Here is a 26832-nt window from a genome sequence, read left to right as displayed (position 1 = left end):
CTGGCTCTGACGCAGATGGTGAAGGCCCTCCCACACGAAGAACCGCCTCCCTTCCTCAGCACAACATTCCTCCCCCCCGCCCCCGGTCGTTGGGATTTGCCATCAGAGGCTGTTGTTGGACGGAGATGTGAGGGAAGGGGTCGGGAGCGAGAGGGGAATACTCCCATTCCCTTACCCTTCACCGAACTCCTTAACCAGCCTCAAACCTACCCCCTCCATCTCCACCTCCCCACCCAGACACCTCAACACAACCCTCAATGCTGTGTGAACCCAGTCCCCATCAATCCCACCCTGACCCTACCTCAGTACCCCAGCTTCCCTCCTTCTCTCATTAAAACCCCTCTCCCCCACCTCCTTCCTTCTCCACTCCCCATCCCCCTCCTCTTCCCTTCCCCTTCCTCTCACCCAACCCCTCTCCCTCCCCTTGCCCACCTTCCCTATCTCCCTCCTCCCCTCTCCACCCTCATCCCTACCCTCTCTAGCCACCTCCCTGAACTCTCCCACCCTCCTGCCCCCTTCCTTTTCTCAACCACTCCCTTCTCTCCCTTCCCTCTCCTTTCCCCTTTCCTCCTCCCTCTCCTCCCCTTCCCTCACTCCCCTCTCCACCATCTACTCTCCCATTCTTCTCTCCTTTCCCCTTCCCTCCCTCCTCTCCCCTCCCCTCACTCCTTTCTTCCTTCACTCCCCTCTCCCCCCTCTTTTACATGCTACTTTGATGAAAGCCTTGAGCCCGAATTGTTGGTTCTGTATCGTTATCTTTCCTGTATAGAGGTCACTGTTTGATCCGCTGAGTTTTGTTTTTACTTCAACTATAGGGGCTCCAGACTTTCATGTTTAATTCCTTTCCTGTACACCCTTCCCTCTATTCCCCCCCCTCCTCTCCCCTTCTCACCTCCCTCCTTGCCCCATCTCTGCACTGTCCCATCACACACCCCCGGTGTTGGACACAGAGTGAAGCTCCCTCTGCACCGTCCCGTCACACACTCCCGGGGTCAGACACAGAGTGAAGCTCTCTCCACACTGTCTCATCTCACACTCCCGGGGTCAGACACAGAGTGAAGCTCCCTCCGCACCGTCCCATCACTCCTGTGTTGTTCTCTGCTCAGTGTTCCTTCCCCATTACAAGGTCTGAATTCTGGAAGTGAGAGAGGGGAATGAGAGGGGCCGAGGGAGAGGGAGAAGAAGGGAGAGGGGCAGGAGGGAGAGAGAGAGGGGAGAGGGGGGGAGGTGCCAGGGAAAGGGAGAGTGAAAGTGGGGAAGAGGGAGGGGGCCGGGAGAGGGAGAGGAGGGAGAGTGGGAAGTGGAGTCCAAATGAGTGACAGGAGACACGGATACCCCCTTCCACTCTGTGTCAGCTCCACTCCAGCTCCCGTCAGGCACATGCTTCGTCCAGGTTTTAGCTGGACCTTGGATCACAGATGCACACAGAAGGACAGGAATATTTTTAACATTAGGATAAGAGACTGTCTCCTGTGGGTTTCACATCCAACCAGCACCAATGAGGTACCAACACCAGGTAGTCAGCAGTAAATCCTGGAGTTGATCATGGATACAAACTGGCCAGTCGCCCCGTTAATGACCAAGATCCCACCTCGTCAGGAGTGAAACCAGCTTAAAAGCAGACTTCAAACAGCCTTACTTAGATATATATATATATATATATATATATTTAAAAAAAATAATACAAGAGCAGGCGATAAATTCCATCGCAACCCGTTAAATGGCACAGAATTCCCAAAATTAGAATATCAGGTATATCCCACACACTCCCAGACCCAGAGTGAAGCTCCGTCCGCCCCGTCCCTACACACACTCCCGGGATCAGACCCAGAGTGACGCTCCCTCCGCACCATCCCGTCACACACTCCCGGGGTCAGACACAGAGTGAAGCTCCCTCCGCACCATCCCATCACATACTCCTGGGGTCAGATCCAGAGTGAAGCTCCCTCTGCCCTGTCAAATCACACACTCCTGGTGTTTGACACACTAAAGTGCAAGAGGAACGGTTGGCCTGGTTTATGTCCACTGTCAGAGTTGGCGGGACAGATTTTGGAGAGAGTGATCAGTGGGACCATGGTGAGCAGTCTATGTACAGGTCGGCTGTCCCTCAGAGTCCAGTCTGTTCCCGAATCCATTCTCGAAGCTTTGTCACACGACTGTAAACTCCTGGTTTGTTCTTCCGGGCACATCCCTCACCCCAGCTCACGATTCCAGCCAGGAACCACTTTCCCTTCTCCTGGCACGACAGCGGACCCCCAGAATCTCCCTGTGTGGAGGGGGAAGGCAGTGGGCAGAGGAGCGAAGGAGGGAGAGAGGAAGAAAGTGTGGAGGGAGAGAAAGGAGGGACAGAAGAGAGGGGTGGAGAGAGGGAGGAAAGGAGGGAGAGAGGTTGATGAAGGGAGAGAGGTTGATGGAGGGATGGTGGAGCAGAGAGAGGGGAATGAATAAATTTAGGGAGGGATAGAGAAAGAAGAACAGAGGAGAGAGGGAGCGAGAGAGAGGGGGGGGGCAAGGAAAGACCAGAGAGGGGAGTGGGGACAGATGGAGGGAGAGAGAGGGGAGGGGAAGGAGGGATTAGAGTGAGTGAGGGGTAAGGAGGAGGCAAAAAAACAAATTGATATCTAAATCTGTCACCTGCCATCCAAGGGATACTGGAGGAAGGGGGCAAGGGAGGGGCAATTGGGTCGTGGGCAATGGGGAGGGGATGAAGAGGGATGGGGCAATGGAGGGAGAAGGGCAAGGTCGGACAGAGGGGATGTGGATGGAGGGAGGAGGAGGTGTTGGAGAAGGTGGTGCAGAGGACAAGGGGTGGGGGGATAGTGAGGGAGTGGGCAGAGAGAGGTTAAGGGGACAGGGAGAAGGGATGGGTGAGGGCAAGGAAGGGATGGTGGAGTCAACGATGAAGGGACGGAGTGTACCTGGGTGGGGGGGGGGAAGGAGATGTTGAGGGAAGAGGCATGAAGTGGTGGGACCTGACCCCTGACCCACACCCACCTGACAGGCGTCGATGGCCCCGGCCAGATAACCGCTGCACAGCATGCGGGAGGTGAGCTCTCCCTGCGTTACGTCTCTGCACACTGTCTGATTAATGATCTTCACCTCGGCTTTCTGTAGAGACACTGAGGCAGAACCTGGGGGGGGGGGATTGGGGCGAGAGAGGAGGGGGTGAGGGGAGGATAGGGAAGATGGGGAAGGGGAGATAATGGGAAGAGGTGTGGAAGGGGAGAGTTGGGGGAAGGGGCAGGGGGAGTGGGTGGGGGTAAGAGGGGAGGCGAGGTTGGTAGAGGTGGGGAGGGGGTGTGGGGGTGAGGAGAGGTAGGAGGGAGCAGGGGGAGATGGGGAGAGAATGAGAGTGTTTAAATTGGTGTTGTGGAGAGGCCCATTCGGCCCATCGAGTCTGTTCTGCCATTTGATGAGATCACAGCTGATCTGATAATCAGCTTGTCTCCACCGACCTGCCTTTTCCCCTCATCCCTTAATTCCCCAACAATGTAATAATCTACCCAACCTGGTCTGAAATATATTTACTGAGGTTGCCTCCACTGCTTCAAAGGGCAGCGAATTCCACAGATTTCCCCCCCCCCCCAAGGAAAACCATTTCCTCCTCGTCTCCATCCTAAATCTACTCCCTGAACCTTGAGGCAATATCCCCGAGTTCTGGTTGCTGTTCCCTCGAAGCTAACCACCTTACAAAGTGAACAATGTAATTCAAAGTACAGAATAAAATCTTAATTAATTGCATGAGTTCGTAGAATGTAGTCATACCTGTGTTATTTTAAAACAAGCCAGGACATTTTATTAGCCAAGAGAGAGGCTGTGCCAAAATTATCTGGAAACCATTTCATCTTGACATTTGCACAAGCATTCAGTGCCCATGTACTTTTGTCACAGGATTAAAAATTTGCACGTCAGATTTTTTCACACACTGACTTTTAAAAATGAGAGGGAACATTGGTTCAGGTCTCCCCCACCAATGGGAGCAACTGACCTACTTCGATCTTATCTATCCCTTTCATAATTTTATACATTTTTATCAGATCCCTCTCATTCTTCTAAATTCCAGCGAGTACAGTCCCAGTTCTCTCTTCGTAGGCTAACCCCCTCATCTCTGGAATTGACCTGGTGAACCCCCCCTCCCCCACCGCCTCCAAAGCCAGTCTGTCCTTCCTCGGGTCAGGAGACCAGGACTGCCCGCGGTTCTCCAGATACAGCCTCACCGGGACCTTGCACAGTTGCAGCAGGACCTCCCTACTCCCAAATCCGATCACTCCGGCAACAAAGGCCAACGTTCCATTGGCTTCCTTGTTAACCTGCTGCCCACCACCCAACCCCACAGGCCAATCTTTTGCGATTCACGCGCCAGCCCTCCCCAGTCCTGCACGCCTGCTGTCCACACAATTATCTGATCTTCCATTTTTCCTTCCAAACTGGATGACCTCACATTTACCGACATTGTTCTCTGTCCGCCAGACTCTTGCCCACTCGCTCATCCTATTGATATCTCCCTGCAGACTCTCTGTATCCCCTGCTCAATTTGCTTTTCCACTTAATTGATGGTCAACAGCAAACTTAGATACAGGATACCCTGTCCCCTCTTCCAGATCGTTTATGTACGTATATTGTGAAGATTTGTGGGCCCAGCACTCACCACCGATTGCACCCCAACTCTCTGTTTTCTACTGGTCAACCAATCCTATATCTATGTTAATACATCTCCCCCAACTCCACGCATCCTTATCTCATGGATAAATCTTTTATGCAGTGCCTTCTCAATCCAGGTGAACAACATCCATCTGCTCCCCTCTATCCACTGCGGTCATTACATCCTCAAAGAACTCCAGTAAATTTGTCCCTGCCTCTGCCAAATCCGTGCTGCGTCTGCCTGGTAGATCCATTTCACTCCAGATCCCTCACTGTTTCTGGTTTAATGGCGGCTTTGAGCATCTTCCCAACGACAGGCAGTCCCCCAGGTTACGAACTACGACTGACGGACAACCCGGACTACGCCCAGCTTCAGCGATGGGTTCATTGGCTCGAGGAAGGAGAATGCCGCCTGCCAATTTAAGTTGGATCATGTTGATGATCAAAATCAGTGTAATATTACCCATTAGCCTGCACTTCAAGCTGCTTCAGTGATTTAAAAGCTGCTTGAGAGTGTGGAGGAACAGAGGGACCTTGGGGTCCAAATCCATACATCCCTCAAGGGATGTTAACCGCCTGAAGAGGAAAATGCATGTATCATGGTCAATGTGGTTTATGGTGTGAAAAATAAGAAAAATTTAAAAAAAGAAAAAAAAGGGATGTTAACCGCCCAGGTTAACAGGATAGTGAAGAAGGCCGATGGGACGCTGGACTTCATCAATACGGGGATTGAGTTCAGGAGTCGAGAGGTCACAATACAACACTACAAATTTCTGATGAGATCGCACTTGGAGGATTGTGTTCAGTTCTGGTCGCCTCGTTACAGGAAGCTATGGAGAGGGGGCAGAGGAGATTCACCAGGATGTTGCCTGGATTGGGAAACAAGTCTTATGAGGGCCAGGTTAGCAGAGCTGGGACTTCTCTCTGGATGAGACTGAATAAGGTCGACAAGACTACGAGAGCCATAGATGGCGGTGGGGGCGGGGGGTGGGGGGGTGGTGTCTGTCACCCAGGGCGGGAATATCAATAAGATAGAAAGAGTGCAGAGAAGATTTACTAGGATGTTGCCCAGACTTCAGGAACTTAGTTACAGGGAAAGGTTAAACAGGTTCGGACTTTATTCCCTGGGGCAGAGAAAAATGAGAGATTTGATCGAGGTATTTAAAATGATGAGGGGGATTGACAGAGTAAATGTAGGTGGGCGTTTTCCACTGAGGGTCGGTGAGATACAAACCAGAGGATGTGGGTTAGGGGTGAAAGGAGAGAAAAGTTTAGGGGGAACTTCTTCACTCAGAGAGTGTGGAAAGAGCTGAAGTGATGAATGCGGGCTCAATTTTTAACATTTAAGAAGAATTTGGACAGGTTCTTGGAAGGGAGGGGGACCAACTAGATGCTGGACAGTGGACTGAGCAGAAAAATGGTTCGAGAACAGACAAGAAGAGCTGAAGGGCCTGGTTCTGTGCTGTAATGCTTTGTTCAGTTGATCTTCTCTCCCCAGCCCCACATTGAAATGCTTCCTGAACCATCCTTCCCCTCACACATTCACACAAGGACCAAGGATCTTGACGAAGGAGGGAAGCATGGACTGAGGGGGTGCACGGACACCTACCTCCCTCATACATGGCGCCCCAGCCTGTGACCCAGCAGCTCTTCCCAGAGGGGAAAGTGTGCGAGGTATCAGGCAGACAGATGGGCTGCAGCTTGGGACGGAGGTCGAAGGGTTGCTCGAGACGCAGGAGAGCCACGTCGTAGTCGAAGGTGTCCTCGTTGTACCGTGGGTGCCGCACGATGAGGGAAATCTTCCGCACCTGGGCGGTGGGCTCCCCCTGGAAGTTAAAGCCCCCATACGCCAGCCAGCTCGAGGCATCGTTGTACCTGGAAGGGGTGGGGGAGGGAGGAGAGAGATTGGAGGGGAGGACGGGATAGAGGGTACGGAGGAAGCAGTGGGAGAGAGATTTATCCACAAAAATCACAGATCACCACACCCATCACCAACCCGTTGCCTCTCTTCTCACCACCAACCCGACAAATGTGAGAGCCCTTTGAGACCCCTCCACCACCCCCTCGGATGGCAGGCACTCACCCATCAAGGAAGCAGTGAGACGCAGAAACAAGCCATTCAGCAGAGATGACGGAGGCTCCACATGTGTGGCCCATCACCTTGAAGTGCAGGCTGATCTGCCAAGGCCACTCCCCGACATCCGCTGACATACCTCCCACAATACGATTCTGTTTGTAGGGCTGGGTGCCACACTGTGGGACTGGGGATAGAGCACTGTCAGACACAGACTGAAGCTCCCTCCGCACCGTCCCATCACACACTCTCGGGGTCAGACATAGACACATAGAATGAAGATTCCTCTGCACCGTCCCAACACACACTTGTGGGGTCAGGCACAGAGTGAAGCTCCCTCCGCACCGTCCCATCACACACTCCCGGGGTCAGACACAGAGTGCAGCTCCCTTCACATCATCCCATCACACAATGCCGGGGTCAGACACAGAATGAAGACGCAGATTGAAGCACCCTCCGCACCGTCACATCACACACTCCCGGGATCAGACAAAGAATGAAGCACCCTCCTTGCTGTCCCATCACACACTCCCGGGGTCATACACAGAATGAAACTCCCTCTGCACTGTCCCATCACACATTCATGGGGTTAGACACAGAGTGAAGCTCCCTCCGCACCGCCCCCTCACACAATCCCAGGGTCAGGCACAGAGGGAAGCTCCCTCCGCAACGTCCCATCAAACACTCCCAGGGTCAAATACAGAGTGGAACTCCCTCCGCAGTCTCCCATCACACACTCCCGGGGTCAGACACAGAATGAAGCTCCCTCCGCCCCTTCCCGTCACACACTCCCGGGGTCAGACAGAGAGAAGCTCCCTCCGCACTGTCCCGTCACACACTCACTGGGTCAGACACAGAGTGAAGCTCCCTCCGCACTGTCCCGTCACACACTCACTGGGTCAGACACAGAGTGAAGCTCCCTCCGCACCGTCCCACCACACACTCCCAGGGTCAGATACAGAGTGAAGCTCCCTCCACACCGTCCCACCACACACTCCCAGGGTCAGATACAGAGTGAAGCTCCCTCCACACCGTCCTGTCACGCACTCCCGGGGTCGGACACAAAGTGAAGCTGCCACTGCAACTTGAGGGGAGGGGGGAAGTTTACATCGCTCACCACAGCTGTTCTCATCAGAGCCGTCGGCGCAGTCGGTCTGCCCGTCACATTCTGCATTTGCACGGTGAACACAGGTCCCGTCTGCACAGCGGAAGTTGAAGTCTGTGCAGATCGCGTTGTCTGGAGGAAAGGTGGTAGAATGAGGGAGACGGTTCGAAACCCACTCCTCCCATGGACGTGACAGATCGTCCCCGCGTGCAGGCCAATGTCGCAAACACAGACCGTCACTGCGCACAGGCCACAGTCGCTGACACAGACCGTCCCCACACACAGGCCATACATACAGCCCTACACAGAGACATGGACTGAAATGCACACTGTCCGTACATACAGCCACGGTCTCTACACACAAACCTACTGGCCCGAACGCTGGCTATATATGCAGTCACTATCCATACTCATAGACCAACATGCTTACTGTCCACAAATATAGCCAAGGTACATACACACATTCACAGACTGGACCCCGCTGTCCATACTTACATACATGGACTGATACACACATTGTCCATATGTACAGTGTCAGTCTGTACAGGACACACAAACAGGCTGTACTTAAAAACCACACAGTCCTGCGCGCTGGCCGTACACACACAGACCATCCCAAGCACAGTCTATAAATACACAGACTATCCTGCGCGTTGGCCTTACACACACAGACCAGGCTGTTCTTTGCGTGAACCCACCTCCGGTGCACACTGCCTCGTCACTGCCATCAGCGCAGTCCAGGTGCCCATCACAGGCCTTGTCATTGGCAATACACAAGCCGTCTGCACACTTCCACTGGTTGACTGCGCATGCTGTGGGGGGGGGGGGGGTGGCGGGAGAAGGGGAAGAAGGGTAGAAGGAGTAAAATATCAGGGAGAGATGGGAGGGGATCAGGATCTCTGGGGGAGACAGGGAGGGGGAGATGGGGAAGGAGGGGAAGTAATTGGGGAGAGATGGAGATGGGGGAGGGGTTCAGATCACAGGGGGAGAGTCGGGACATCGGGAACAACAGTGGTGTGAGGGTGCATGGTGGGGTCTCTCCAGCCTCCCACCTCTCCCCCTGCCCCATTCCATCCCCTCCCCATTACTTGCCCCAGCCCCTCCTGCCACATCAACTGCTCCAAGTCCCCATCATTCCTGTCCTACCTTCTCCCCCCACCTTCTCCCCCATCACTCAACCCCCCACCCCTCCTTGTCCTCCACCCATTCCCTCTCCCCCACTGTCTGGTCCCCCACCACCATCCACCCCATTCCCTTGCTCCCTCATCTTCCCCCTCTCCCCCCCCACCCACTTACCGCACTCCTTCTCGTCACTGTGGTCACCACAGTCGTTTTTCCGGTCACAGAACCAGAGTTTGGGTTTGCAGAGCCCATTGTCACAGGTCAGCTGATCGGCTCCACAGTCTGTGTGAGGCAGGGGGGTGGGGTGGGGGTTAACGGCTCCAACACAGGACCATAAACCTGCATGCATGCATGCACACGCTCACACACACACAGACCCTCCCGCCCACAGCCCCTTACAAACCAAACCACTCGCACACACCCAGTTTACACACACAGTGCTGACATAGACATTTCGTGCATACACCCACCACTCTTCCTCACGTCCACGCTCATAGCTCACACACGAACACAGGCGGCTCCCCCCCACCCCCCCCCCACACACACACACACACGCAAATGAGGTGCAGGTGAACACCCCCCCCTCCCCTCCCTCCGCCCCCACTCACTGCACTTCATTTCGTCACTGAGGTCTCCACAGTCGTTCCACCCATCGCAGCGCAGGTCGGAGGCCACGCACATTCCAGAGCGGCAGGTGAATTCATTCGGGCAGGCTGGGGATCAAAACCGAGCAGCCAGTTACACGCATGGGAGGACCAGGCCCACGGGGACTAGGAGGACCAGGTCGGGGGGGTGGGGGGGGGGGGCCTGGGAGGACCAGAGATGGTGGACTGCGTAGGGGGGTCTAGGAGGACTGGGTCCACACTGGGAGGACCAGGAAGGGTGGGGGACTGGGTAGGGAGAACAGGGAGGACAAGGGAGGGTGGGGGACTGAGAGGACTGGGTAGGGGAGACTGGGAGGACTGAAGAGGGTGGGGGACTGGGAAGTCTGGGGAGGGTGAGGGACTGGGAGGACGGGTGGGGGGGGACTGGGAGGACCGCGGAGGGTGGTGGACTGGGAGGATTGGGGAGGGGGAGACTTGGAGGATCTGGCCCCCACTGGGAGGACTGGGGTGGGTGGGGGACTGGGAGGACTGGGCACACACTGGGAGGACTGGGGTGGGGGGGGTGGTTATACTCACGGTCACTTGGGCTGAACGCACTGAACACGCCCATGAAGCCTTTGTCCGTGTGTGACTCGTCCGAGTGGAAGAGAATCCTAACCTCATGGCTGTTGAGTTGCAGACTGATCAACGAGTGGTCACCACAGTACCTGCGCAGGACACAGCGGCGTGAGCGATGTACGTTTTGCGCTGAATCACGCGGGAACACCACAGCAGCCCGCCGGACAAAGACTGCTGGAGCCCTCTCCCTCCAGACACACGTTCATCCGTGAGACGCCCTCCCTCCGTGTAGTAACTGCCCCATGGCCTTGCGCTACCTTTGCCCCTCGATCTCCATGTAGTCCTTGGTGCAGTTGCCTTGCCTGGCACCTGGCTCCTCCATCCGAAACATGTCGAACTTGATCCTGATCTTCAAATGGATTGGCACCTGCAGAGAGTTGAGAGAGAGGATGGGGTTAGTGAGGGAGGGAAAGGGGGAAGGGAGAGAAGGGGTGAGAGACGAGGGAAGGAGAGAGAGAGGGGAGAGGGGGGAGAGGGTGAGAGATGGGAAAAAGAGGAGGGAGAGAGGGGAGGATAGAGAAGAGAGGGAGAGAGAAAGGGTTACATTTGAAACAAAAGTTGTCAGTGAGACTTCCGCAAGCGAGTTGGGACCTGTTCACATCACATCGGAAAGAATGGGCAAATTCCAGAAGACAGATCAAACGGCTCCCAAATGCAAAGATTGTAATTTTCCATGAATGTGATTTAATCTTCAGAGAGCAGAGGTGGATCTGTATCAGAACTAGGCACGGTGCTCCCGGTGTGGGATACGGAGACCAGGAACAGTGCACGGTGCTCCTAGTGTGGGATACAGAGACCAGGAATTGTGCACGGCGCTCCCGGTGTTGGATACGGAGACAGGGAACTATGCACAGTGCTCCCAATGTGGGATATGGAAACCAGGAACTATGCACGGTGTTCCCGGTGTTGGATACGGTGACAGGGAACTATGCACGGTGCTCCTGCTGTGGGATATGGAGACCAGGAACAGTGCACGGTGCTCCTGGTGTGGGATACGGAGACAGGGAACTATGCACGGTGCACCCGGTGTGGGATACAGAGACCAGGAACTGTGCACGGTGCTCCCGGGTGTGGGATACGGAGACCGGGGAACTGTGCATTAACCATATCAGCTGTAGGAGGAGTCACGTGATGGAGTAGTGGCCGGACGGTGAACTCCAGCCCTCTCCAGAAAAGTTAGAAAAAACAAAGCAAAACACAAAGTCACAAAAATAAAAATCAAAGTAAAGTGAATATAAAGGTGGAAAGAAGATGGCGACGAAAAAAGAAAAGTCGAAACCAACGGTAAGAAGGGAGGAAGAGAAGACAACAGAAGATGAAGGAAAAGGCCTTACCTGTTCGAAGAGGCCCGCGGTGGAGAGAGAAACCCGCTCCCTCAGGTCGGTAGAAATTGGACTACAAAAATGGCTCGCTGAGCCGAGTAAAAGTGCGCAACCGCGCATGAAAAAAAACACACCGACGGGAGGGGGGACCAGCTGGGGAGTCGATCTCCACAGCCGGCAATGACAGCTGCAGAACACCTGCAGCAAGAGGAGAACACAGAAGACAACGAAAACAAGAAAGAAGAGAAGAAAAGGGCAACAAAGAAACAACAGATGGCCAACCCAGAGGAAGAAGAAGAGGAAGAGTACAGTGAAATAGAAGAAGAAGGGAAAGGCAAGATAAAGGAGGTACTTTCTCTTATTAAAGAATACATGGAGTCATTTAAAGAATGGCAAACACAGGAATTTAATGATTTAAGAAGAAGAATAAACAATACAGAAGAGAAAATGAATAAAATAGATATGACCTTATCAGAAATGGGAAAAGGAATGGACAAGGTGCAAGAACGAGAAGCAGCAGTAGAAATGGAGGTAGAGGACTTAAAAAAGAAATTAGAGGAATCTAATAAAAAAGTTAAAGAGACGCAAGAACTATTAGCTCAGAAAATAGATATAATGGAAAATTATAACAGAAGAAATAACATAAAGATAGTGGGCCTTAAGGAAGATGAAGAAGGAAGAATATGAGAGATTTTATAAAAGATTGGATCCCCAGGATCCTAGGATGTCCAGAACTACAGCAAGAAATGGAAATAGAAAGGGCACATAGAGCATTGGCCTTTAAACCACAATGACAACAAAAGCCAAGATCTGTTTTAGTAAAATTCCTAAGATATACTACAAGAGAAAAGGTACTGGAGAAAACAATGGAAAAAGTTAAGAGAGGACAATAAGCCACTGGAGTACAAAGGGCAAAAAATCTTCATTTATCCAGATATAAGTTTTGAACTCCTGAAGAAGAGAAAGGAGTTCAATACAGCAAAGGCGATTTTATGGAAGAAAGGGTATAAATGTATACTAAAGCATCCAGCGGTATTGAAAATATTTATTCCAGGACAACAAAACAGACTATTCTCGGATCCAGAGGAAGCACGAATATTTGCAGAACAATTACAAAATAGGCTGAGAGATGAAGACGTGTAACGAGAGTACAAAAGACTGCGAACTAAAAAGACATAAGTTTTGAACTCCTGAAGAAGAGGAAGGAGTTCAATACATCGAAAACAATCTTATGGAAAAAAACTATTCTCGGATCCAGAGGAAGCAAGGAAATTTGCAGAACAACTACAAAACAAACAGAGAGATGAAGACATGTAATAAGAGTAAAAATGACCACGATTTATATGTATGTGGGTAAAGAGGTATATGTGTGTATATGTATAATGTGCATACATGAATGTATCCGTATTTAGAGGAAAATATAGATAATATAGACAAGAATTAATAAGGGAAGGAAAAGGAATAGAGGGAATTAAAAGAGTGACCTTTGTCACATATGAAAAGTGAAATCTTTTCTGCGGGGGGGCTGGGTGGGGGGTGTTACGGTCACTGCAAAATCAGCTGATGCTTGCGAGTGAATTCGCAAATCCAAATGGAGAGGGGAGATGTGGTTGTCCGACAAGGGATAAAGGACAACTCAGGAGGGGAAGGGGGGATTGGGGCTAAAGAAGTTTTAAATAGGAGAATAAGGAAAATGTTTGATGTTTAGGAATGTTGTCTTATAAAGGATTCAAAACAAGAAAACAGAAATGGATAAGAAGGAAAGGTAATGATGGAGAAACGGAAAGGGAAGATAAACAAAGTATAAAATGGCTACGTTGAACTATATGACTTTAAATATTAATGGAATACATAACCAAATTAAAAGGAAGAAACTGCTAAATTTACTGAAAAATGAAAAAATTGATATAGCATTTGTGCAAGAAACACATTTAACTGAATTGGAGCACAAGAAATTAAAGAGAGATTGGGTAGGACACATAACAGCAGCATCGTATAATTCAAAAGCAAGAGGAGTAGCTATATTAATTAGTAAAAATGTGCCATTTAAAATAGAAGAGGAAATAATAGATCCAGCAGGGAGATATGTAATGATAAAATGTCAGATATATTCGGAGTTTTGGAATCTACTCAATGTATATTCACCTAACGAAGAAGATCAAAAGTTTATGCAAGATATCTTTTTGAAGATAGCAGATACGCAAGGGAACATATTAATAGGAGGGGATTTCAACCTGAATTTGGATTCAAATATGGACAAAACTGGGAAAAAAATTAACAGAAAGAACAAAGTAAACAAATTTATAATTAAATCGATGGAAGAAATGCAACTTTTGGATATATGGAGGAAACAACACCCAAAGGAAAAGGAATATTCATATTACTTGGCTAGACATAAAACATACTCAAGAATAGACCTATTTTTGTTATCAGCTCGTATGCAAGATAGAGTAAGAAGAACAGAATATAAAGCTAGAATATTATCGGACCATTCACCCTTAATATTGACAGTAAAGTTAGAGGACATCCCTCCAAGAATGTATAGATGGAGATTAAACCCCATGTTACTTAAAAAGCAGGATTTTAGAGAATTTATTGAAAAACAAATTAAAATGTATTTTGAAATAAATACATAATCAGTGGAAGATAAGTTTATACTATGGGATGCAATGAAAGCATTCATTAGAGGGCAAATAATAAGTTATGTAACCAAGATGAAGAAGGACTATAATCAGGAAACAGAGCAGTTGGAAAGGGAAATAGTAAATATAGAAAAAGAATTAGTAATGAAGGAAGATATTACTAAAAGAAGAGAATTGGCGGATAAAAAAATAAAATATGAAACACTACGAACATATAAGGTGGAGAAGAATATAATGAAGACAAAACAGAAATATTATGAACTAGGGGAAAAAACGCACAAAATTCTAGCATGGCAGCTTAAGACAGAACAAGCTAAGAAAATGGTATTGGCATCAAGGAAAAAAGACAAACAAATCACATATAATCCAACGGAGATCAATGAAAACTTTAGAGAATTCTGTGAACAATTATACCCAACTGAAAATGAAGGGAAAGAAGGCAAAATAGATGAATTTTTAACTAAATTGAACTACCAAAATTACAAATAGAGGAACAATATAAATTACAGAACCATTTGAAATAGTAGAAATACAAGAGATAATAAAAAAACTACCAAATAATAAAACACCAGGAGAGGATGGATTCCCAATAGAATTCTATAAAACATTTAAAGATTTATTAATTCCTCCCCTCCTGGAAGTAATCAACCAGATTGACAAAACACAAAGCTTACCAGATTCATGTAAAACAGCAATAATTACAGTAATACCAAAGCAAGGGAAAGATCCACTCGCACCAGCGTCATATAGACCAATATCATTACTTAACACAGATTATAAGATAATAGCTAAACTATTAGCAAACAGATTAGCAGAGTATGTACCGAAAATGGTAAATCTAGACCAAACTGGATTTATTAAAAAAAGACGCACAACAGACAATATTTGTAAATTTATTAACTTAATTCATGCAGTAGAAGGGAGTAAAGCGCCAACAGTAGCAGTTGCTTTAGACGCAGAGAAGGCCTTTGACAGAGTAGAATGGAATTATTTATTCAAAGTATTGCAAAAATTCAGTTTACCAGAGAAGTATATTAATTGGATTAAAGCATTATATAAGGGGCCATTGGCGAAAGTGACAGTAAATGGATATATATCAAAGCAATTTAACTGAAGCAGATCAACAAGGCAGGGATGCCCACTATCACCCTTATTGTTCGCGCTAGCTATAGAACCACTAGCAGAATTGATAAGAACAGAAAATAATATAAAAGGGATAAAAATAAAAGACAAGGAATATAAAATCAGTTTATTTGCGGATGACGTTATAGTATACTTAACAGAACCAGAACTATCAATAAAAGAATTATATAAGAAATTGAAGGATTATGGAGAAGTGTCGGGTTACAAGATTAACGTAAATAAAAGTGAAGCAATGCCAATGAATAATGCGGATTTCTCAAAATTTAAGAAAGAATCACCATTTAGATGGCAAATGCAAGCAATAAGATACCTAGGTGTACAAATAAACTAAAATCTTGGCCATCTATATAAACTCAATTATTATCCACTAATGAAAAAATTACAGGACGACTTAGAGCATTGGAAAGACTTACCACTAACACTAATAGGAAGGATAAACTGTATTAAAATGAACATTTTCCAAAGGATACAATACCTATTTCAGGCATTGCCAATACACTTGACAGAGAAATTCTTCAAGGAGTTAAAGAAAATAATAAGGAAATTTTTATGGAAAGGGGGGAAACCGAGGATAGCACTAGATAAATTAACAGAATGGTATAAACAAGGAGGCTTACAATTGCCAAACTTTAAAAATTATTATAGAGCCGCACAATTAAGATACCTATCAGATTTTTACCAAACAAGGGAAAAGCCAGATTGGACTAAATTAGAACTAGATAAAATAGGGGAAAAGATACCTGAACACATATTATATAAATGGGATGAAAAATTGGTACAACGTAGGAGTTCTCCAGTATTACATCATCTGCTCAATATTTGGAAGAAGATTCATGTAGAAAGGAATAAAACAAATTACCAATTACCAAAACTAATACTGACGCAAAATCAGTTGCTCCCTTTTACAATAGATAACCTTTCCTTTAGAGAATGGGAGAAAAAAGGGATCAAAAGAATAGAAAATTGTTTTTCAGGAAATAGATTATTATCCTTTGAACAAATGAAAGATAAATACAATATAACTCAAGATACAGTGCTGGCATATTACCAATTGAGATCCTACTTGAAGGGCAAATTGGGAAGCAGTCTGAGGTTACCAGAGGGAAGTAACTTTGAATATGTGATTACAGATACAATGACAATCAAAAGATTTATAACAAATATGTACATTAAACTGCAAGAAAAGGAGAATGAGGAAACAAATGGTAAAACTAAACAAAAATGGGAACAAGATTTAAATATAAAGATAAAAAAGGAAACATGGGAGAAGTTATGCTCTGGAACGATGAGAAATACAATAAATACGAGGCTACGTATGATACAATATAACTGGATACACAGACTATACATTACACCTCAAAAGTTAAATAAATGGGACCCAACAGTATCTGATAGATGTTTTTGATGTAAAAAAGAAATGGGAACAACAATTCATGCAATCTGGACATGTGAGAAAGTAGAAAAATTTTGGGAAGATCTAAACCAAATATTAAATAAAATAACAGAAAACAATATACCAAAGAATCCAGAGATCTTCCTCCTAAGTAACATAAAAAACAAAGAATTTGGAATTGATTTGGAGGATGCACAAAAAAGATTTGTTAAGATAGCTCTAGCCGTAGCAAAAAATGTATTATGTCAACCTGGAAATTGGAAGATAATTTGAAAATACAACAATGGTATATAGAAATGAATAAATGTATTCCATTAGAAAAAATAACATATATTTTAAGAAATAATATTGAAATATTCGAACAAATATGGGAGCCTTATATTAAACACAATAGCGAAAACCTACCGGGGACAATCACTACCTAAGTTAACGGAAAGAAAAAGAAGTGAAAAGAATGGACTCGGAATTTCTGGTGTATTTTTATTGAATGACAACATTGTCTGACTGGTTTAATGTATCCTAGATTTTATACCTTAAATGGACAGGAGGGGGGAGGTGGGGAGGGTGGGAGGGGAGGAGGGAGGGTGTGGGGGAGAAAATGACATTGTATATGTGTGTAAAGGAAAAAATGTGTATCATGGTTAATGTGATTTATGGTGTGAAAAATAAAAAATTATAATTAAAAAAAAAACCATATCAGCTGTACGATGAGGAATTTCCTCAATCTTCAGAAGTTTTCTAAACTCTTACTGATAGCAAGCTCCCTTCAGAGCATCATCTTACCTGTATGGTCCACTGGCAGTCGATGTTTGGAGGATAGAAGGATGGATAATAGGGAGTGGTGAACTTCCCAGACAGGGTAGTTAGTGTCTGTCCACATTCTGCAAGAGATCAGTGAACACACACTGAGCACGTCACCGGGAACAGGACTCTGTTAACCCTCTCTCCCCGGCCTGTTACACCCGGACAGGATACAAGATCTTACAGGCCTGTGAGCCTGACGTCAGCAGTAGGTCAATTATTGGAAGGTGTCCCAAGAGATTTTGATAGCCAGAATCTGAATGGGGATAGTCAACATGGCTTTGTGCGTGATAGGTTGTGTTTAACCAATCTTATAGAGATTTTCGAGGAGGTTATCAGGAAAGTTGATAAAAGAAAGACTGTGGATGTTGTCTACATGGACGTTAGTAAGGCACATGGGAGGTGAATCAAGAAGGTTCAGACGCTCGGGATTTATGGTGAAGAAGTGAACTGGATTTGAGAAAGGCTGGATGGGAGAAGCCAGAGAGTAGTGGTGGATGATTGTTTCTCAGACTTGAGGCCTGTGACGAGAGGGGTGGGCCTCAGGGATTGGTGCTGGGACCGTTGTTGTTTGTTGTCTGTATCAATGATCTAGATGATAATGTAGGAAATTGAATCAGCAAGTTTGCAGACGACACTAAGATTGGAGGAGTTGCAGATGACGAGGAAGGTTTTCAAAGCTTGCAGAGGGGTCTGGACCAGCTGTGAAAATGGGCTAAAAAATGGCTGATGGAGTTTAATGCAGACAAGTGTGAGGTGTTGCAGTTTGGACAAACCAAGAAACAACATACAAGGTGAACGGTCGGGCACTGAGGAGTGCGGTAGAACAGAGGGATCTGGGAACACAGATACAGAATTCTCTGAAAGTGGCGTCACAGGTAGACAAGGTTGTAACAAGAGCTTTTGGCACATTGGCCTTCATAAATCAGAGTACTGAGTCCAGGAGTTGGGATGTTATGGTGAAGTTGTATAAGACATTGGTGAGGCCAAATTTAGAGAAATGTGTGCAGTTTTGGTCACCGAACTACAGGAAAGATCTCAATAAGATAGAAAGAGGGTAGAGAAGATTTACCAGAATGTTGCCCGGACTTCAGGAACCAAGTTACAGGGAAAAGTTAAACAGCTTCAGACTTTATTCCCTGGAACATTGAAGAACGAGGGGAAATTTGATATTTAAAATGACGAGGGGAGAGACAGAGTAAATGTTGGTCGGCTTTTCCCACTGAGGGTGGGTGAGATATAAACCAGAGGTTAAGGGTGAAAGGCCAACATTGCATTCACCTTCTTCACCAGCCAACAATGAAACCATTCAACCCCTCTTGCCAGCCTGTTAAATGGGAGACCGTTCAACTCATCTCATTGGCCCATTACAGGAGGCCGTCCTGTCCGTCTCCCAGTCCTGTAACAGCAGGACAGGAGGCCATTCTACCCACCCTTCCGGCTTGTTACACAGAGACAGACTGATCAGCTCTTCCCCCTCCCCGTCACCTTCCCAGCAACACTCACCCCCCATCTTGAGCAGCTGCTTGAAGGTGGCTGAGAATCCTCCGTAGCGCAGTTTATCATCGGTGAGCAGTGTCACCAGCATCACGCTGCCGGACGACAGGATGGACAAGTGGTGGCTGGACGGGCGCTTCCCACACTTCCTGCAGGAAGGAACGTCGGGAGACCAGTCACTCCCACTCCTGGGAACACTCCACACCCCACACGGTGAATCTCCCTCCTCACCGTCCCATCACACACTCCTGGGGTCAGACACAGAGTGAAGCTCCCTCCACACCGTCCCGTCACACATTCCCCGGGTCAGACACAGAGTGAAGCTCCCTCTGCCCTGTCCCGTCACACACTCCCGGAGTCAGACACAGAGTGAAGCTCCCTCTGCACCATTGCGTCTCACACATACTCCCACCCCCAGAAGAGGCTCACTTAGTGATGACATCATCCTCGGCTGGGCTCAGTGAGTCATGGACCATGACAAAATCGTTGCCGCAGTCGTCATCTGTGTTGAAGTCCAGGAACTCGAGGTAGAGGACGTGTCCACGGTCCGCGCGGAGCACCCACTGGCAGTGAACATTGTTGGGGTACCCCGCACCACCAAAGCCTGGAGAGGTGAAGCGAGTGGGGATATCCTTGGCCCGCAGGTTGTGGTAACACACCCCTGGGGAGGTGAGAATGGGAGACCGTCAGACTGGGTGGGGGGATGCGGGGAGGTGGGTTGGGAGAGGGTCGTGGATAAAACTTGGGGACGTGGCATGAGGGGAGGTGGGAGAGAGATGGGGAAGAGAGCAGCAGGGGGAGAGTGGTGGCTGGAGTGTGGGGAAGGGCAGGGGAGAGGGGGGAGAGGGAGGGAGGAAAGGTGGAAGTGGGCAGAGGAAGAATGTGGGAAGAGGAAGAAATTTGGGGAGAGGGGGTGAGGGGAGAGAGTGGAAGCGAGTAAGATGGGGATCGAGCGAGTGGGGAGAGAGAGAGGGAGAGTGCAGGTATAGGGTAGATGGAGGGTAAGAGACAGAGGGGACGGGCTGAGAGAGGAAAATGGTGGTGTTGGGGAAAGGGAGGGAAGCAGATGCTCAGGAGTGAGAGGGGGAAGAGTTGAGGGTGAGGACAAGACACGGGGTCTGGAGAGAATTTGAATGACGCCCGTACTTTCCTCAGGAGTGATGACCAGATCCGGATTTGCAACTGTGGAGAAAACGGGACAGGAGTTAGATTCGGAGTGTGAGGGGGTGAGTGTGTGAGTGAGTGTGAGTGTGTGTGAGTGAGTGTGTCTGTCCTGACCACAGAGTACGAGTTTGAAAGTGTGGATAAGTGTGACCTCCCCTATGCGTGAGTGAGCTGCCCCCATGCAGGGTTCCATGTCCTGGCGCTGACACTCACGTGAGGATGAGACACTGGTGATACCAACCGGCAACGAGCGCAGCCGGCCCATCCCGACGATGTTCTCATGCAATGGTTGTGTTAGCGCGTCCTCGCTGAATTGTGATAGCACCGCCTTGTCCTCGGGTGGGATCCGGAACTTGACAAAGTAGTAGGCCTTCATGTGGGTTCCGTCACTGTCAAGGGGGGGTGGGGTGAGGTCGGTCAGGGGGTGGGGGGAAAATACCCTCCCACCCCCACAGTGTCACTCCCGCCTTTCCCCACAACCCCTCACTACCAACCACCCCTTACACCTTCCCCCACTGCCCCCTCCTTCCACTGCCCCCACCCCCTCCCTCCACTGTCCCACCCCTTCCCCTCCCCCCCACCCCATCCCAGAGAAAGAGGAGAGGAGAGAGGAAGGAGGGAAGATGCAGAGGGAGGAGGTGAGGGTTAGAGAAGGAGGGAGAGGGGAAGGTATGGGGAGGGAGAGGGGAAGGTATGGGGAGGGAGAGGGGAGGAGGGAGGGGTGAGGGACAGGGAGGGAGAGGGGTGAGGAACAGGGTGGGAGAGGGGTGAGGGACAGGGAGGGAGAGGGGAGAGGGAAGGATGGAGGGGGAGGGAGAGTGGGATAGGGGAGTCACTACCTGTAGTCATACACACGGGACTTGACGAAGTACGGCGAGAGGTTTGGGATATTCTGACAGGACGAATTTACCTGTAAGTGAAGGAACAGGAGATGGTTTCACACAGGCAGAGACAGGCGAATGTCGTCTGTATCAGGTCCCTGTAGGTCACCAGCCTCAGAGAAACAAACCCCTTCACACCCAGCTCGATACAATGGCTGAGAATTGGAACCAGACTCTCTCTCTCCAGAGAAGCTCTATAAACTTGGCGACTCTGCCGCTGGTGCGGGGGAGTGGAGATTCAGCATGGCTCCTCGGGGGTCCTACTGCCTGGAGTTGACGTCCGACTGCTCTGTCCAGGCTTTTAAAGGAGCTGACGGTCTTCTATTTAAAAATCCCACAGCCACTGTGATTTGGCGCCCGAGATGGCGGTGCCTGTGCTGGGCAGACCACGTAGGGAGTTGCAGAGTCCGGAGGAGCGGGGATCTGGGATCTGGCGTGGGGCACCAGAAACAGGGAGACTACCTGCCCATTGAGAAGGAGAAGCAGAGGAGATCACTCTTCAGGGAAGGCGGTGGACCAGCAAGCCCCACATGGGCTGCGGCCGACCCGTGGTCGGGAAACCCACACGGGCCGCTGAGGATCAGCTCATGGGGAACCAGGTATTAGAGCTGGGGTTCAAGGGGGCAAGAAGGGGCACTGAAGGGCTTCCTGATTGTGCCAGAGGTTCGGACCTCGAGCTCCGGTTGCCGATGGATTGAACAGGGGTCTGCAGAAGCGCTGGAATCAAATCCACGGACACCTGGTGACTAGAAAAGAAACCTTCACCATTAGATGGATGTAGATGCGTTGCAGAGTTTTCTTGGTGAAATTTACATTTATCACTGTCCCTCTGTAACCGCTAGCAACTCTCTCGACTATTTACACCACCACCAAACTTTGGAACTTATTGTTCTGGTTGCCTCATGATAGGAAGGATGTGGACACTGTGGAGAGGGGGCAGAGGAGATTCACCAGGATGCGGCCTGGATTGGAAAATAAGTCTTATGAGACAAGGTTAGCAGAGCAGGGGTCTTTTCTCTTTGGAGTGTAGAAGGATGAGAGGAGACTTAATAGTGGCCCACAGATTCTGAGGCGTAGACAGGGTGGACGGACAGCGCCTTTTTCGCCAGGGCAGGATCAGCAAACACACAAGGACAAATCTACAAAGTGAGGGGAGGCACAGAGAGCGGTGGAGGCCTGGAATGCCTTGCCAGGGGGCAGTAATGGAGGCTGGAACATAAGGAGCATTGAAAAGACTCTGAGACAGGCACATGGATGGAGGAGAAACCGATAGTTGTGGGTGTGAGGGAGGGAAGGGTTAGATTGTTGTGTCGGTTTGTATGGGCCAGCACAACATTGTAGGTGGAAGGGCAGTAAGATTGAGACCTCCACACACAATCCCTCACCCCTGCCTATATGTTAAAGGACCCGATCCCCCTCTCCCCAATCACGTTCCCTTCTCCCCACTCTGCCCCGGCGGAAAGATTCCTGAGTGCACGAGATCACTCACCCACCCTGGATCCGTGGGCAGATTTTACCCCTGCCATCATCAGGATCCTGAATGGGCCCCACCCAAGTCAAACCACCCTCCATGCAACTTGGTCGGAGTCCGCCAGCCTCCCCCATGGGATGGGACGATCGGCTGGCCAGCTCGCGAGGGCTGACTCACCACCTCCTCCAGTTTCTGAGAGAGGGTCTGGAAGTCCTTTGAACTAGGGTCCTCGAGGGCACTTCGGTACTGCATGTCGGTGAGCGTGAGGTGTCCGCTGTATATGCGCACGGCGTCCTCCTGCGATCCACGGGCATCCTCGCTTGTTCTGCCTGCAAGGACAGGCCATAGGGGCCATGAGGCACCACACCAGTGGAGGGGAGTAAGGGGCAAGGGAGGAGGGGGAAGGGGAGGAGGGAGGGTCAGGGGTGGAGGAGAGGAGGGAGAAAGGGGCAGGGGGAGGAGGAGAGGCCCAAGATGTACCTGCAAAATACCAGTAGAGGATCCCAGCAACGGCTGCTAGGATTCCCAGGGTCAACAGCACACTGAGCACTGCCACTAGGGTCCTGCTTCGCTTCCCCTGACGTTTCCGGGGTTCCGAGTCAGATTCAGACAGGAAGGTCTCCCTAGACTGGGGGTCCTGCATGGTCTAAGACAGAAAGGGAGAGAGTCAGTGTGTGTGGGATCCATCCCCCAGTGGGGGTCAGTGTGTGTGAGTACAGGGTGGGAGATGTGGGAGTTAGTTACACCCCCTGGCCTCACATTCCCTGTGACTGGTTCAAACCAGACACATTCCTCCTGCTGTAGCTGAAAGCTGTCAAACCAGATAAACAGGCAGGCAGGCTGGGGGAGTGTGGAAAACTATTCCGACCCCCGGCCTGTTTTTAATTCAGCCAGTGTCTACAGTTGCCCGCATTTCCTCAAGCCCAAAGCGTCGGTTCTGTGTCGCTATCTTTCCTACATAAAGGACAATGGTTTGACCTGCTGAGTTTCTCCAGCATTTTGTGTTTTTAAATCCTACCCCACCTTCCGGAAGCTTTAGAGTTGTTACACACCAGGACCTGCTCACATGTTGGGAACACAGAGGCCCAGGAAGAGTTAGTGCACAGGGCATCCCAAAACCTACACCCTTCCCTGTCTCTGTAACCCCCTCAACTCCTCCCTATACATTGACTTTCTTTATGAGAACAGAGGGTGGGAAGAGAGAAGAGCTGCACCCTGATCCACTCCACCCACATTCCAGCCCATGGTGTTATCTCGCTGCCCTGTGACCAGTGTTCAGGAAGGTCGAACTAATCGTCCCCACTTCACTGAAGTTCGACGTCACTTCGCTGTCAAGCTCCTCCTGCCCATCCCATCCCTGAGATCAATCCCAGCCTGAACTCCCTTGGACAATAACCACCCTCCCCAACACACACACACCTTACAGCAACCAGTCCAGTCCATCTTCGGAACAGTTGTGGGAACAGAGTGATATCTCTGGAGGAATTTGTTTGGCCAGCGAGCAATGAACCTTGAGAATTTGTGGGCTCCTGTGAAGTCCCGGTCCATTATGGTCACGTAATACTACATTTAGAATGGAACCTTCATGAATTTTCTGAGAGTGGCTACTTTGTCCAGCGCACACCCCACCTGGTGGGCCTCGATGGTCTCCCCTTCAAGTCCTGAGGGGCCTGAGCCCTGCTTAGCTCCCCAGATCAGACAATCCCAAGTTTATTCAGGTCAGTAGGTACTGCAAAAGTGGAGACTGACAGGATCTTGATGAGCCGGGGGCATCAGATTGTGGGGAGAAGGCCAGGGAGTGGGGCTGAGTGGGAGAATAGATGGCGGGGCAGACTCGGAGGCCTGTTTCTGCTCTCATGTGATCTAAGGTATTTTCCAAAGCAGTTAAAACAGAAGTGAAACGCGAACATCTGCGGTCACTGGTAAAATACCCAAGGAAATGCTGGAGGAGAAGGCCTGACCCGACGTTTCAAACTGCGTAGAAAGGTAGGGTGGGAGAAAGGGGCAGGAGGAGAAGCTCAGGCCAACAGGCAGGCAAGAGACCGCAAGTGGACATGGAGAGAAGGGCGAGAATCGGTCGGGACAGGATCGGAATCTATTCTCGTGAATGCGTCAAGAAATTCATTTTTTTAATGGTAGTCACAGGGCAAACATTTCTCTAAAACCACCTTCCAATAATAAATAAAAATAATGCACAGAAAGTCAAAGAGGGGCTGTGTCTGGGGATAATTGTCCGTTCAGGAATATGATAGGTGGGGGGGGGGGGGGGTAAGAAGGCGTCCTTGTGCCGCTGGGTGCTCGTCTTCAGGCTCTTGGACCTCCTTCCCCGATGGTAGCACAGTGAAGGGGGGGTGGGGGAAGAGTCCCTTGAGATTAGAAGCTGCTTTTTTTAAGACACCACTTCTTGTCAACGTCCTCGACGGAGTGGAGTCTGGTACCCGTGATGTCGCAGGTCGAGTTAACAATCCTCTGGAGTTTTGTCCTGTCTGAGAGTTGGCGCCTCCGTACCAGGCAGTGATGCAACCGGCCAGAATCCTCTCCACGGTCCAGCTGGAGAGGTTTCCGAGATTTCGGTGACATTCCAAATCCTTGCTTGAGGTGCGCCTGTGTTGATCGTCAGCGAGGAGGACACGTTGTTCCCAATTTGTAATGACTGTGGTCTCCGATGAGTGTGGGGACTGAAGTAGGCCACCCTGCCACCTTTAATTCAGATGCCTGCTTATTTCTTGCACGTACCTTGAGGAAGGGCTCAGGCCCGAAACCTCAGTGATAAATCGTCACCTCCCGTGGGATCCTCCAGTATCTCCATGTGTTTTATACACAGACGCTGATACACTCAGGCACCCAGAGGCAGAGGTGGGTGTCAGTGAGAGTGAGGGGATGGAGGGAGATCAACCACAGGTTCCCCCTCACAAAATCCCCCCAAGAGGGCAAAAAAAGTTCCCCTGAAACTTGGTCCAACTTCCTGCCCCCCTCCTTCCTCGATGTACCCCTCCTTCCTTCCTCTGTCCCTCTCTCACCCCTCCTGCTTGTCACTCCCTCCCTCCTCAGCCCCTCTCTCCCCTCCCTCCTCGCAAGTTGTTGAGCACCCTCTCCGCCTGCAACTCCGCACTGCCTCTCCCCACCCCCCCCCCCACCAATCACCGGCCCATTTCTCCCCCCACCCACCATCCCTTCCCAAACACCCCCCCCCCTCCTAAATCTCATCCCATCCTGGGACCCCACACCCGAGGGAACCCACACACTCACCAGAAGAGCCGGCGACCAGCGACCGCTGTGTCCAGCTAGTTCACCGAGCGGCTGTGAGCGCCGGGCAGATGGTCTCTCTTCCTCCCACACACCCTCTCTCTCTCTACCCCTCCCCGTATCCCCAACCTTCCTTTCTCTCTTACCCTCTCCTTCTTTCCCCCTCCCCCACTCTCACTGCCTCTCCCCCACTCCCTCCCTCTCACTGCCTGTCCCCCACTCCCTCCCTCTCACTGCCTGTCCCCCACTCCCTCCCTCTCATTGCCTGTCCCCCTTTCCCTCTCCCCCCCCCCCAAAAAAAACTCTCACCACCTGATGACAACGCACGTTCAATAATATCTACTGCCAAGCCATCGCCACAACCACCAGCTTCACTTCCTGCTGTCAGTCTGGGAAACGCCCCAGCACAAGGACTCACCTTAGGGGAGGGAACTCGACAGGGCGTGTGGGTGGGAATTTACACCATGGCCTTTCTTCCCGGATGAACAGCGAAATCCTTGCTTGCAGGTGCTCGGTTAAAAATACTACCACCGTACACTATTAAACTTAAAAAGAGATTACCGTGTTGTGTTTTGATGGGAGTATTTTGGAATATTGAACAATGCAAGATTAAAAACACGATGCTGGAGAAACTCAGACCTTTCTACAGCAGAGATAACGATACAGAACCGACGTTTCGGGCTCGAGCCCTTCGTCAAGGTGTCTGGGGCTCGTTGTCCGTTCGGGGATCTGATGGGGGGGGGGGGGGGAGAAGCCGTCCTTATGCCGCTGGGTGCCCGTCTTCAGCCTCCTGGACCTCCTTCCCGACAGGAGCAGAGTGAAGGGGGCACGGCCTAGGTGGAGGTTCCTGGAGGACAGAGGCTGCTTTCTTCAGATGCCGCCTCTCGCCGACGTCCTCGACGGAGCAGAGTCTGGCGCCCGTGGGGTCGCAGTCCGGGTTCGCAACCCTCTGGAGTTTTCTCTCTCTCTCTCTCTCTCTCCTGCCCTGTGCACACCCGTACTAGACAGCGAGGCGACGGGCCGGAGTGAGCCCCACGGTCACCTGTAGACGAAGACTAGCAGCCAGGCGGTGTGGAAACAGCTTCTTCCCCCTCCTTCATCAGATTT

General features: G+C 49.9%; 1 protein-coding gene across 6 annotated transcripts; it reads right to left on the bottom strand.

Annotated features, from left to right (window-relative positions):
• Positions 1-1635: 1635 nt before the first annotated feature.
• st14 (ST14 transmembrane serine protease matriptase) lies at positions 1636-26126 on the bottom strand. 6 transcript variants are annotated; one of them, XM_069939977.1, is made up of 19 exons: positions 26038-26126; positions 22960-23125; positions 22657-22808; positions 20967-21037; positions 20341-20516; positions 20110-20145; positions 19393-19624; positions 18973-19112; positions 17449-17546; positions 10423-10532; positions 10124-10254; positions 9551-9655; positions 9117-9224; positions 8519-8632; positions 7833-7952; positions 6725-6902; positions 6251-6516; positions 2995-3131; positions 1636-2266 (listed from the first exon to the last, which is right to left on the bottom strand). In XM_069939977.1, exons 2-19 carry the CDS (start codon positions 23120-23122, stop codon positions 2108-2110), a joined length of 2496 nt encoding a protein of 831 aa, XP_069796078.1. In that variant the 5' UTR covers positions 23123-23125; positions 26038-26126; the 3' UTR covers positions 1636-2107. The 6 variants fall into 6 exon arrangements, with proteins under 6 accessions (XP_069796078.1, XP_069796080.1, XP_069796081.1 ...); XM_069939979.1 differs by having other exon boundaries at positions 26053-26124; XM_069939980.1 differs by having other exon boundaries at positions 26035-26094.
• Positions 26127-26832: the final 706 nt, after the last annotated feature.

Source organism: Narcine bancroftii, chromosome 5 (genome assembly GCF_036971445.1).
Source record: "Narcine bancroftii isolate sNarBan1 chromosome 5, sNarBan1.hap1, whole genome shotgun sequence".
Lineage (NCBI taxonomy): Eukaryota > Metazoa > Chordata > Chondrichthyes > Torpediniformes > Narcinidae > Narcine > Narcine bancroftii.
Note: the sequence above shows the minus strand (reverse complement) of the source record. Positions and strands in the feature narration are given on the sequence as shown.